At 45.3% G+C, this 12,822-nt stretch overlaps 1 protein-coding gene across 1 annotated transcript; it reads right to left on the bottom strand.

The window, feature by feature from the left end:
* Positions 1–723: 723 nt before the first annotated feature.
* On the bottom strand, positions 724–1,377 carry LOC135534535 (claudin-4-like). Its single transcript, XM_064961492.1, has one exon. It carries the CDS (start codon positions 1,375–1,377, stop codon positions 724–726), a length of 654 nt encoding a protein of 217 aa, XP_064817564.1.
* Between the last annotated feature and the right edge of the window lie 11,445 nt (positions 1,378–12,822).

The raw sequence follows: 12,822 nt of genomic DNA, 5'->3' as shown, positions 1-12,822 counted from the left end.
TGGATGTCAGAAGGTGAATTCACCAATTTGTAAGTCGCTCTGGATAAGAGCGTCTGCTAAATGACTTAAATGTGTAATGTAACTGAATCTCATGATCAAATCCATGTAAAAACAGAGAGAGCTAGTTGCTCCTCTGTGTCAATGCAACATTTTAACTAAAAGTTTCAGTGTAACAAAATCCTACCTTGCCAATAGCATACTATGGAAACAATAAGGCCCTCAGTACTGCACTACAAATATGAGCCCACTTACTGTGCAACTATAGATTTCTTTCTCAAGTACTTGAAAACCAAGACCCTTCAAGTTTAAATTTACAGTACGGTGCTGAAACAAAAGGGCATTGGTTTGTCAACTCAAGTTTGAAGTGAATGAATAAAAACTGAATAATTGAAACTGTTGTGAAATAATTAACAGTTGTCAACCTAGCCATTTGGAATTATATGTACAGTATCTAGGTCTTGACAGCCTCTACCATACGTCACACAAGCCTGCACACTATAAAGCCAAACAACGAAACTAAATAGAAATACGCAGGGAGGAAAAGCCAAGAAGTAACATCAAAGCACACATTTCTTCATGTTGGAGTCTTTCTAGGAGATTCCTCTCCTAGTTTTTGTCAGACAGCAAACAAACATGCTAATGTTCAGGATAGCGATACCTCTCCTCTTCTTTTCTTCATTTCTTTCTGCCCTCCATTCAATCAGGCAGGTGAAGAAATCTCTCTCAGACGTAGTCCTTCCTGACGTATCCCGCTGTGCCCCCGCTGTGAGGGGCGGAGTAGGCCATGCCGGGGGGCTTGTACCTCTTCTCCTCTCTGGGGGGGCAGGAGCTGCACAGCATAGCCCCTCCGATCAGTAGCAGGGCTGCAGCCCCCCAGCCAATGTAGAGAGAGGCCCCCAGCTCCCTCTTCTGTGCGTTGATCAGAAGGGGGTTGTAGAAGTCTTGGATGATGGTGCTGGCCGACCAGGAGACAGGGATGAGAACTAGGATCCCGGGCCAGGATGAACAAAATTCCGGGGAGATGATCATGACTTTAGCTTTGGAGGGTTCATCATTGATGCAGTTGGTGCACTTGGCTCCGACGATGGAGACCATCACCCCTAGAATCCCCAGGATGATTGCGATGATTGTCATGGCTCTGGCGGCCTGCAGGTCCTGGGGCAAGGCCAGGAGGGAGTCGTAGACCTTACACTGCATCTGGCCCGTACTCTGGGTCACACAGTTCAACCACAGGCCCTCCCATATGGTCTGGGATGTGATAATGTTGGCTCCGATATAGGCCGTCACCTTCCACAAGGGCAAAGCACAGACCACGATGCCCAGGATGAATCCTATGACGCCCAGGGCAATCCCCACAATCTCCATGCCCATCGACATGCTGGCTCCCTGGACTGGCTCTCTCCAACACCTGCCCTTCCTGGAGGAACGAGGAAGTGACTTAACTAAGAAGTTCTTCGAACCTGCTGAGATTCTCAACTTCCAGAATCCAGCGCACAAATTCTAGAACTAACAGAGGATTCAGTCAAGCTGAGATTCTAATAAAAGACAGAAGATTCTGTTCCAAAACTGGAGCTTCTTTGTGGTTCTTTGTGTTCAGTGTTCTTCCTTGTACTCCTCTCTCGCTCTCTCGCTCTCTCTTTCTCGCTCTGTGTGTGGGGGTGTGATGTAGCTAAGTGATGCTGCCACATAATCAGAGATCCTTTATACCCCAGGGTAGGCAGGAGAGAAGGAAGGGAGCAGTCACCTGGTGATGATGTCTCCGTATGGTAGAACAGGTGTCTTCAAGCTCTTCACAAAAACAATGACCTGCCCATAGAGGCTACTGAGAGATGTGGATGGATGGAGGAGGGAGGAGAAGCAGGAGAGATGAGAGAAGAGAAGAGAGGGAGGGAGGGAGGGAGGGGGGAGGGAGGGAGGGAGGGAGGGAGGGAGGGAGGGAGGGAGGGAGGGAGGGAGGGAGGGAGGGAGGGAGGGAGGGAGGGAGGGAGGGAGGGAGCTAGAGGGGAGGGTTTCACCTGTAATTTGACTGTTTCTTACAGGAACATAAGGACAATGACAATTACCCTGGCCTTGCCTGCTCTCTTTTTTCATGCCTTTCAGAAGAAATAATGCCCTCTAAATGTTGGGGAAAGTATGCTGAATCATGTCTTCTGACTGGATTTACACTGTATATTTGAGGTACAGGCTGGTATAGGTGGGACGTTCCACAAAATGAGTTCCTTTTGCGTAATGAGTGCCTTTTTAATATGAATAAAGACTTGCTAACGTGCCAAGATTCTGCATTTGACATGTCCCTCCTTGCACCCTCTGTGACTTCTAGGAATATTTTAACACACTTAACCGCACACTTTATCCAAGTTTTTACCATCATTGTAAAGCACTAGTTATTTTGTGGCTTTGACATAGTCATTTCTGAAGATTATCATTTATTTCATGTGATTAACAATTCATTTAAGTCTGTCCCTCATTTTAAGATCACCCCTTTTATGTGAACTGAACTCTCATTTTAATATGGTGAAACTATTCATTTAAATAAATACAAATTCAAAAGAAACATTCAACATCTGAAAGTAAAATCATAGTGTGGATAAAAACTGAGTGGGTCATGCATACATTAACACGTCAACCCTGTTATCCTGTTACTCAGAGATATACAGGCTTGAAATGTTTGAACAAATTACATTTTGTTTGTGAAGCTTGCATTAAATTGCCACTTCTTGGTGCACAGAACAATCTTCCATTCTCCTGTCACAGGGGGATTGATTGCTGATTTAGAATGAAATCATCAACCTTGGCACGGTCAAAAATGTTACTATATTTTTAAACATTTTTGAGACGAGAAAACATATTTTTATGAAGTTAAACATGTTCAAATTAAGTAAAAGGATTTCTTATTATAATTTTTTTGTCTCAAAAGGCACCAAATTGATGGAACAAGTCAGGAAGTGTCATATAATGGTTTGAATACAGGTGTATTTCACACAAAAAAAGCATGGAGGAGGGGAAACCAGTTATGTTGGTTTGGCGACAAACATTAGGCAGCCAGTCAATTGGGTTGGGCCTGTGGCTACTTATTTGCATGGAAACACACACACACAGACACAGACACACACACACACACACACATACACACACACACACACACACAAACACACTTAGGCAGACACACAAATACACAGGCAGGCACAGGCAGGCAGATACACTCAGTCATAGCCACGCTCACACAAACATGCACACACACACACACACAGAGTAATAAGCCTTACATTGTGATCCCCCTAGACATATAGCGAAGTACACAATTACATTTTATGATAGTGATTTCTGACAGCGGTCTCTTGGTCCCTTGACTCTAATGGTAATTATTCCATAGTTTGTATAATTCTTCCTTAGTTTGTATTCCAATTAGAATGTATTACAGTTTTTTCCAAGTGCTTACACACAAAATCTTTTCATGTCACACGATTTTTGAAACCTCTCACTCAAAGTGCAAAACTACACACCAAATATCCAAAACCATAAGCTATTTCTCAGCCTTTGACTCAGTTGTCAATTGAATAAAACACTTTTTTCAAAACACTACACACAATTCTCTACCTAAAACACAAAAATCTAACAGGAAGTGACTTGCTTTCCTTTTCCAAACACAACCAATCAAAATGCTACACTTATTCACCAGGTCACACACACACTCCTCACATGTCCAAACACTAATAGCTTAACTGATCACTAACCAATCACTGCTTTACTGTAGTATAGGCCTATAAATAGGTCAAAGGTCAGATTACCTGTTTTGAACAATGGATGCCAACAATGGACAGAGAGCAAGATGAGTATGAGGGAGAGGAAGAGGAAGAGGAAGAAGAGGACAAGGGCAAAGAAGAGAAGGAAGGAGAGCCATCTCTGATGAGATTAGGGCAACACTTGTTGATCATGTGATCAACCACGGTTTGACAATGAGAGAGGCTGGACTGAGAGTCCAGCCCAACTTGAGTCGATTTACAGTGGCGTCCATAATTCAAACATTCAGAAATGAGAACAGGTATGCAACTATCTAATGACTATTTTAGCATTACAGTAATGTACTGTAAAATACGTATGACTGCATAGTATTGCATAAACATTTGTAACTCTAAGCCACCCATTTACTGCACTGCATTGAATGAATGAGGTTGGTTATCATGCTGTACTACATTTTTTTGTACATTGTTTACAGTTCCTATGCTGAACACATACTGTGCTTGAATTCTGTACAGAGTGGAAAAGCAAAGACGTCATGGAGGATGAGGACGCTTGTTTACAGATGTACAAGAGACTGCAATTATACATATGGTTTTGGCCAACAATGCAATTAGGATTCGAGAGATAAGAGAGCATATCTTGAATAATGACACCATATTTAACAACATCAATGCTGTAAGCCTGTCGACCATACAATGCATCCTCCAACGGCACCGAGTGACGATGAAACAACTTTACAAGGTGCCATTTGAGAAAAACTCTGACAGAGTCAAGAATATTCAACATGACTTTGTAGAGGTATGTATGCAACACTACTTCCAGTACTTCAGACATACCATATTTACTCATCTGTTTTATTCTTTTGTCTGTTACAGAGAGTATTGGAGCTGGATGCCCATGTAATTCGTCATGAATTTATTTATGTGGATGACTTCAACCTCACCAAAACCAGGCGCCGCGGAAGAAATGTAATAGGACAGAGGGCAATTACCAATGTCCCTGGACAGCGTGGGGGTAATATAACTATGTGTGCTGCCATCACTCAAAACGGGTCCTCCATCACAATGCCACACTGCGTCTGTACAACACCGGCCATATGCTCACTTTTCTGGATGAAATTTACACAATGTGTCAGGACCCGGTTACGAACCCGGGTCTCCGGAGTGAGAAACAGTCACTTAACCAACTGAGCCACGAATAGTCAGCAGAACCCAGAAGATGAGGCAGACACAGCAGTACTTGAGACGGTGTATTTAATAAAGTAAAAAGTGAAGTCCTTCAGGAAAACATGTAACTCCACAACCTCAAAAGGAATTCCACAAGAACAAGGTAATCCACAAGGTAATCCTCCAAGACAAAAAGGTAAATCCACAAGGTGGTAGGTAAAGCATAAAAAGCCTCAAAAGATACTCAAAAATAAATAAACAAGAACAAAAAACAGAATTCCACAAGAGCGTCCACCGGGATCAACAAGAGTACACAGAATACTAGGGCTGGGTGCTAACATACAAACACAGAGCAAAGAACTGAGGGAAACTAAGGGTTTAAATACAATCAGGGGAAACGAGGCACAGGTGCAAATAATAATGGGGATCAAGGGAAAGCAAAAGGTCAAAAAGCACAATGGGGGCATCTAGTGACCAAAAACCGGAACAACCCTGGCCAAATCCTGACAGAATCCCCCCTAGGAACGGCTCCTGACGTTCCTACCAGCTCTCTCGGGGTGGAGGGCCCTGAACTGACGAATGAGGTCAGGGTCCAGTATGTCTTTGGCAGGAACCCAGGAGCGCTCCTCGGGACCGTAGCCTTCCCAGTCCACCAGGTACTGCCAGGACCGCTGCACCCGGCGGGAATCCAGTATCCGATGGACGGTATAAGCCGGCTGGCCTCCAATGACACGAGGCGGAGGGGGAGGTCTGTCTGCCGGGACAAGGGGAGAAAAAACAACAGGTTTTAATAAGGAAATGTGAAACGTGGGATTAATCTTAAGGGATCTGGGTAAGTGTAGGCGATAAGAAACTGGGTTAACTCTCCTGGCAACCTTAAAGGGACCGATGTATCTTTGGGACAACTTGCGAGACTCCACCCGTAGTGGTAAGTCTCTTGTGGAGAGCCAGACTCTCTGGCCGGGGCGCAGGGTAGGCCCGGGACGGCGACGTCTGTTGGCTTGTTGTTGGTACCTCTGTGAGGAACGCATAAGATTAAGACGGGTCTTCCTCCACATAAGCCGACAGCATCTGACGAACTTCAAGGCTGAAGGCACTCTGACTTCTGCCTCCTGGTCTGGGAACAATGGAGGGGCATAGCCAAACTGACACTCGTGCGGGGACATACCAGTGGAGGAGGAGCGCAAGGTGTTGTGCGCGTATTCGGCCCAAACAATAAAGGACGACCATGTGGACGGGTTGTTACGAGTCATACATCGGAGGGTGGTTTCCAGCTCTTGATTCATCCTCTCTGTTTGGCCGTTGGACTCCGGATGGTACCCTGAAGATAGACTGGCAGAAGCTCCCATGAGTTGGCAGAAGGCCTTCCAAAACCTTGAGGCGAACTGGGGACCTCTGTCAGAAACCATATCTTGAGGAATGCCGAAGACTCGAAACACATGATTAATTACCAACTCAGCCGCTTCCTTGGCAGAAGGTAACTTAGTCAGAGGGACGAACCTGGCCGCCTTTGAAAACCTGTCGATTATGACTAGAATAGTAGTATTGCCATGGGATGGAGGAAGGCCAGTAATAAAGTCCAATGAGATATGGGACCAGGGTCTGTGGGGAACAGGTAAAGGGTGAAGGAGTCCTTGAGGGCGGAGGTGAGAAGATTTGCCCTGGCAGCACATGGGGCAGGCATTGACGAAAGTGGCAACGTCTTCTCTTATGGTAGGCCACCAGAACTTATGCTGGATGAACTCCAAGGTGTGACCTACGCCCGGGTGACAGGTGAGGGAGAGAGTGCCCCCACAGAAGGACCTGAGTCCTCACTGCCTTGGGGACAAACAACCGATTGGCAGGACCTCCTTTCGGGTCCGGTTCGATAGCTTGAGCTCGTCTCACGGTATCCTCAACTTGCCACGAGATCGGAGCGATGATCTTAGCAGCAGGAAGGACAGGCATGTCCGTGTCATCTCGAATGGCAGGAGCGTAGACTCGGGACAGGGCATCCGGTTTGAGATTCTTCGACCCGGGCCGATAGGTGAGGTTAAACTGGAATCGACTGAAGAAGAGAGACCATCTAGCTTGTCTAGAGTTCAACCGCTTCGCCTGCTGGATATACTCCAGATTTTTGTGGTCCGTAAGCACTTGAAACGGGTGAGAAGCCCCCTCGAGCCAGTGTCTCCATTCCTTCAATGCCATCTTAACCGCTAGGAGTTCACGATCCCCCACATCGTAGTTCCTCTCAGCCGGGGTAAGCCGGTGTGAGAAGAAAGAGCACGGATGAAGCTTCTTGTCTTCACCCCTCTGAGACAGGACAGCTCCAACACCAACCTCTGATGCGTCTACCTCCACCACAAACGGTTCATCCGTAGTCGGTAGTATCAGGATGGGAGCCTTGGAAGGCCGTCTCAGCTTCTCTTCCCCACAAAAACCTTGCATTGCCACCCTTGGTTAAAGCTGAGAGAGGGGCTGCCACCAAGCTGAAGTTCTTGATGAACTTGCGGTAAAAGTTTGTGAAGCCCAGGAAATGCTGAACTTCCTTAATGGATTTGGGAGTGGGCCAATCCGCTACCGCCCCTACCTTCCTGGGGTCCATTTGGACTCGACCGGGTTCCACTACAAATCCCAGGAATTGTACTCGGGATGAATGGAATTCACATTTTTCCGGCTTAACGTACAGATGGCTGTCTAGGAGGCGTTTGAGTACTTGTCTGACATGCTTTGTGTGTTCTTGAAGGAGCTCGAAAAGATGAGGATGTCATCCAAGTAAACGAAAACAAATATGTTAAGCATATCCCTAAGCACATCGTTTATGAGCGCTTGGAACACCGCTGGGGCGTTGGTCAGGCCGAAGGGCATCACCAAGTATTCATAGTGACCAGTAGGCGTGTTGAAAGCGGTCTTCCACTCGTCACCAGGTCTGATCCGCACAAGATGGTATGCGTTCCGCAGGTCAAGCTTAGTGAAAACAACTGCTTCCTGGAGCAGCTCGAAGGCTGTGGCCATAAGGGGTAGCGGGTAACGGTTACGGACGGTTATGGCATTGAGTCCCCGGTAGTCGATGCAGGGACGTAATCCACCGTCTTTCTTGGCCACAAAGAAAAACCCTGCTCCCGCCGGGGAGGTGGATGGACGCATGAGGCCTGCTTCCAGAGCGTCCTTGATGTAGGTATCCATAGCAGCTCGTTCGGGTGGAGATAGGGAAAAGATCCGACCCCTGGGGGGCAAGTGCCCGGAAACAGGTCGATGGGGCAATCATAAGGTCTATGGGGTGGTAGCATGGTGGCCCTCTGTTTGCAAAACACCAGTTTGAGGTCATGGTAACACTCGGGAACTCGGGTCAGGTCGATGGATTCTAAAGACTCGGGAGTAGAACTCGGGAATTCGGGAAAATACAAGTAGCTTGGCACGTAGGACCCCACTGCTTGATAGTGCCCACAGACCAGTCGATGTGAGGGTTATGGCTGTGAAGCCAGGGGTATCCAAGGACGAGAGGGAACTCGGAACAGGAGATCAAATGAAAGTTCATCAATTCCTGGTGTTGTGAAACTGAAAGTCGCAAGGAGGTAGTGACATGAGTGACAAGTCCAGATCCCAAAGGGCTTCCATCCAATGTGGTAACCCTCATGGGGTCACTTAGAGGTTCAGAGGGAACGCCATTCTCCTTCGCCCAGACACCATCCATGAAGTTACCTGCGGCTCCAGAGTCTACCAAGGCTTGAAGGTGAAGCTTGTGGTTGTCCCAGCAAAGGGTGACTGGAATGAGCAGACGGGAGTTGGACGGATGGGAGGAGGTTATGTTTCCCGTTACAGTTCCCCCCGGTCTGTACGGGACAGAGCGTTTCCCTGGAGCCCGGGACACGTGGAACGGAAATGGCCTGGTTTGCCGCAATATAGACAGCGTCGCTCCCTCATCCGGCGGTCTCTCTCAGCCTGGGAGATGCGTCCAATCTGCATGGGTTCCGGTGGAGCCAGCGAGGATAAAGGTGGGGACTCTGAGCTGGGACTGATAGGGGCTAGAGGTTGAGTTCTCTCTCTCTCAGACGCTGGTCAATGCGTGAGGCCAACTTGATCAGGGACTCGAGATTGTCCGGTGGTTCCCGAGTGGCCAGTTCATCTTGGATAGTGTCAGAAAGGCCTTTCAGAAAGCACACCGTGAGCGCCTCGTTGTTCCAGCCACTCGCTGCTGCCACCGTGCGGAACTGGATGGCATAGTCCGTCACACTGCGCCGACCTTGGTGGAGAGTCAGGAGCTGTTTGGCTGAGTCAGGACCACTGCTTGGGCCTTGAAACACTCGTTTGAATTCCTCAGCAAAGGCAGAGTAGCTGGCACAGCAGGAACTATGGGCATCCCACACAGCAGTAGCCCAGGCCAGGGCTTTTTCTGACAGCAGGGTGATGATATATGCGATCTTAGACCGGATTTGTGGTTTTATGGGCCAATGTTAGTTTTCACCAGGCTGTTCTGGTCCAAAACTGGTTTGCCACCCATCCACAATTTTGTATAGTTTTGTACCTACCCCCATATTCACCTTTTCTAAATCCCATAGAGGACTTCTTCTCAGCCTGGCGCTGGAAAGTGTATGATCGCCAACCCCATGCCCGCATGCCGCTTCTCCAGGCAATGGTTGCCTCTGTCCAAGGATGGATACGCCATGCTAGGAGATACTTCCCTCGATGTTTGGCAAGAGAAAACGTATCTTCTGATGTGGACACAGTATTGTGGCCAGACCCAGGCCGGAGAAGAGATGAAGCGTAGCTTAGCACTGGTGACTGCCCCCCTACCAATTCCTGGACTGCCCCCGGGACCCCACACACACAATTGTGTTCTTTACTGTATTCTAAAGAATATACTTTTGGTTTACATATGTTTATGGTTTTGTTGTATGCTACTGTATACAACAGTAATGTTTGGCCTAATAAATATTTTCTATTTCTACATTGCATTGGTGTTTACAGTGTACTTGTTACCCCTCTCAGCAGATTACTTTCACTGTAGAACATTGTATTGAAATGTAGATATAAGTCTATGGAAGACCAAAGAGCTTTAGATTTAGAACAAGTGTTTACATGGTATATCCAAAAATGTACTATTATGAAAGCAGTGTTTGTCATTTGATGCAAATGCTTCATTCTTACATGTGTTTATGTCATTTTGAATGCAGTGTTACATTTTGAAGGAGATGTGAGGCGTTTTGCATTTTGTGTGTGCAGTTTTGGAAATTGTGTGTAAAGATTTGAAAAAAGGAGCCAGTTTTGAAAACGTGTGTAAGCAGTTGGAAAAAACTGTAATAAAAGACTAAGGAAAAGGTTAGCGTTCCTGTCAGAATTGGTGTCACTTTATTATGTTAGCCTACTTCCTGGTGCCATATGGCGACTTGGCTTTCCACAGCCAGTAGGTGTCTGTTCCTGTAACAGAGCAATTGTGTGTGCAAATATTCTCAGATCCCTGAAAACCTGCACAACTGTTTTCTGAGTAAACAGAGAGAGAAAGAGAGAGACAAAGAGCATAGACACCCTTAGCATACTAACTCCCCCACCTCTATGATTCAGAGGGGTTGGGTTAAATGCGGAAGACACATTTCAGTGGAATGCATTTAGTTGTACAACTGACAAGGTATCCCCCTTCCTTTCCCTCATCTCAGTATCGGTTAGATACACATACACATTACACGGCCAGGAATCATTCATGTATACCCAATGCCAGGTTAGAAATACCATAAATGTTACCCACACTTTCAATTGTTGTCCGTCATAAATATAACTAATATTGAGTCACTTTTAAATCCTTAAGAGTCTATTGAATCTAAGAAACATAATGAAACAAATCCCCATAAAAATCTGTCATTTTAAGCTAGAGGTATCTGGTGGCCGAGCTAAAGCAGTGTTTGTCAGACCATGAGACCTACTGAAAACCGGTCTTCTCACAAATGTCTGTAGCATCCGAAAGACTTGTCTGAAGTCAGTACTGCTGATGTGCCAACTTCTGTCTGTAGCGTCCGAACCGGTTTGGGTTACAAACTAATATGACCCTTTTTTTATCAACCCTTTTTTCAAAATCAAATAGTTTTTATTTAACTAGGCTGGTCAGTTAAGAACAAATTCTTATTTTCAATGACGGCCTAGGAACAGTGAGTTAACTGCCTTTTCTGCGGCAAAAAAACATGGTACCAACATTATTGGGCACAGACAGCAGCACAAAGGGCAAGTAGGTAGAGACAACAATACATCACAGAAAGCAGCCACAACTGTCAGTAAGAGTGTCCATGATTGAGTCTTTGAATGAAAAGATGGGTAGATGGGTAAAAAAATCAGACATTGAATATCCCTTTGAGCATGGTGAAGTTAATAATTGCACTTTGGATGGTGTATCAATACACCCAGTCACTACAAAGACACAGGTGTCCTTCCTAACTCATTTGCCGGAGAAGAAGGAAAGCGCTCAGGGATTTCACCATGAGGCCAATGGTGACTTTAAAATAGTTACAGAGTTCAATGGCTGTGATAGAAAACTGAGGGTGGATCAACAACGTTGTAGTTTCTCCACAATACTAACCTAATTGACAGCATGAAAAGAAGGAAGCTTAAGGCAAATTAATTACTTACAAATCATACAATGTGATTTTCTGGATTTTTGTTTTAGATTCCGTCTCTCACAGTTGAAGTGTACCAATGATAAAAATTACAGACCTCTACATGCTATGTAAGTAGGAAAACGTGCATTATCGGCAGTGTATCAAATACTTGTTCTCCCCACTGTACCTCCCTCTCCAATTCTACGGAAACCATGCATGCTGACAAAACCTCTGTCTAGTAAAAGGCAATTCTGTAGGTCAGCTAAAAAGTCTCTTGAAGCTGACAGGATAATTATTTCAAATTGTATAACCCCAAACAAATTAGTGCTAAATACAAAGAAAACCAAGGCAATATGTGTGAAGAGCAGAATGAATAAACCACCCTCCTTACAGCTGACATTTGGCGGGACTTCCATAGAAGATGTTTCAGTGACTAGGCTGTTTGGTGTGCTGCTGGACAACTGTGTATCTTGGTCATCACACATTTCACAACTCTGCAACAACATGGTCAGCACCTCCTGTATGTTAAGAAGGATTGTCAGAGCAAATTCTGGAACAAATCTCACAAGCTCTCCATAGTCAAATTACCTCGTCTGGAGCAATGCAAGTGTTGGTGACCTGCAGAGACTGCAGCTAGCACAAAATGGTTCTTCAATGTGGTTATGATTGGTCCTCCATAGAATTACATAATGCACTCAAATGGCCTGACTGATGTAACATGCGCAGAGAGCGGTTGCTAAATGCGTCGTTGGAGCATGTGTCGATACTGATAGGATCGAAAGAAAGGGGATGTTGCTCTCGGATCAGCATTCTCAATTCAAATCTTTCATTAACATTGTAATTATTTCACAATTACTAACGACAGATCAGGTCCTAGAGAGAAATATTACCACCTATGGCTGCAAATATTGCGGTGGGTTATTCTAATGCTTATCCCTCCCAAAATCTCTACAAAATTACAGATCTTGCACATCACTGCACATGTTAGGCTGCACATCATTAAATATATTGAGACAAATTACAGACAGTAGCCTACTAGTAGCAAAATATAACTACATTTATTGAACATTAAATATATTTCAATATGATTGAAATAGGCCTATGGCCTACTATATTTACATTTTAATGCAGCCATCTCGGTTTTTATTTTAAGATTATCTTTATGTCGCTTATTTGTAACCATTGCAAAGACATTGGAAACTTTATACTGAAGTTATCGGCTGTCACAGAGAGATGGATAAACCATGTGATCCTATGTTTAACTGATATATTCTGTGTATAAAGTGATGCAGGAGGGCAAAAAAATCATCTAACAACACACTTAGCTGTTCTATGAGTGGTCTGAGGCAGGC

This window comes from Oncorhynchus masou, unplaced genomic scaffold (assembly GCF_036934945.1).
Source record: "Oncorhynchus masou masou isolate Uvic2021 unplaced genomic scaffold, UVic_Omas_1.1 unplaced_scaffold_3537, whole genome shotgun sequence".
Lineage (NCBI taxonomy): Eukaryota > Metazoa > Chordata > Actinopteri > Salmoniformes > Salmonidae > Oncorhynchus > Oncorhynchus masou.
Note: the sequence above shows the minus strand (reverse complement) of the source record. Positions and strands in the feature narration are given on the sequence as shown.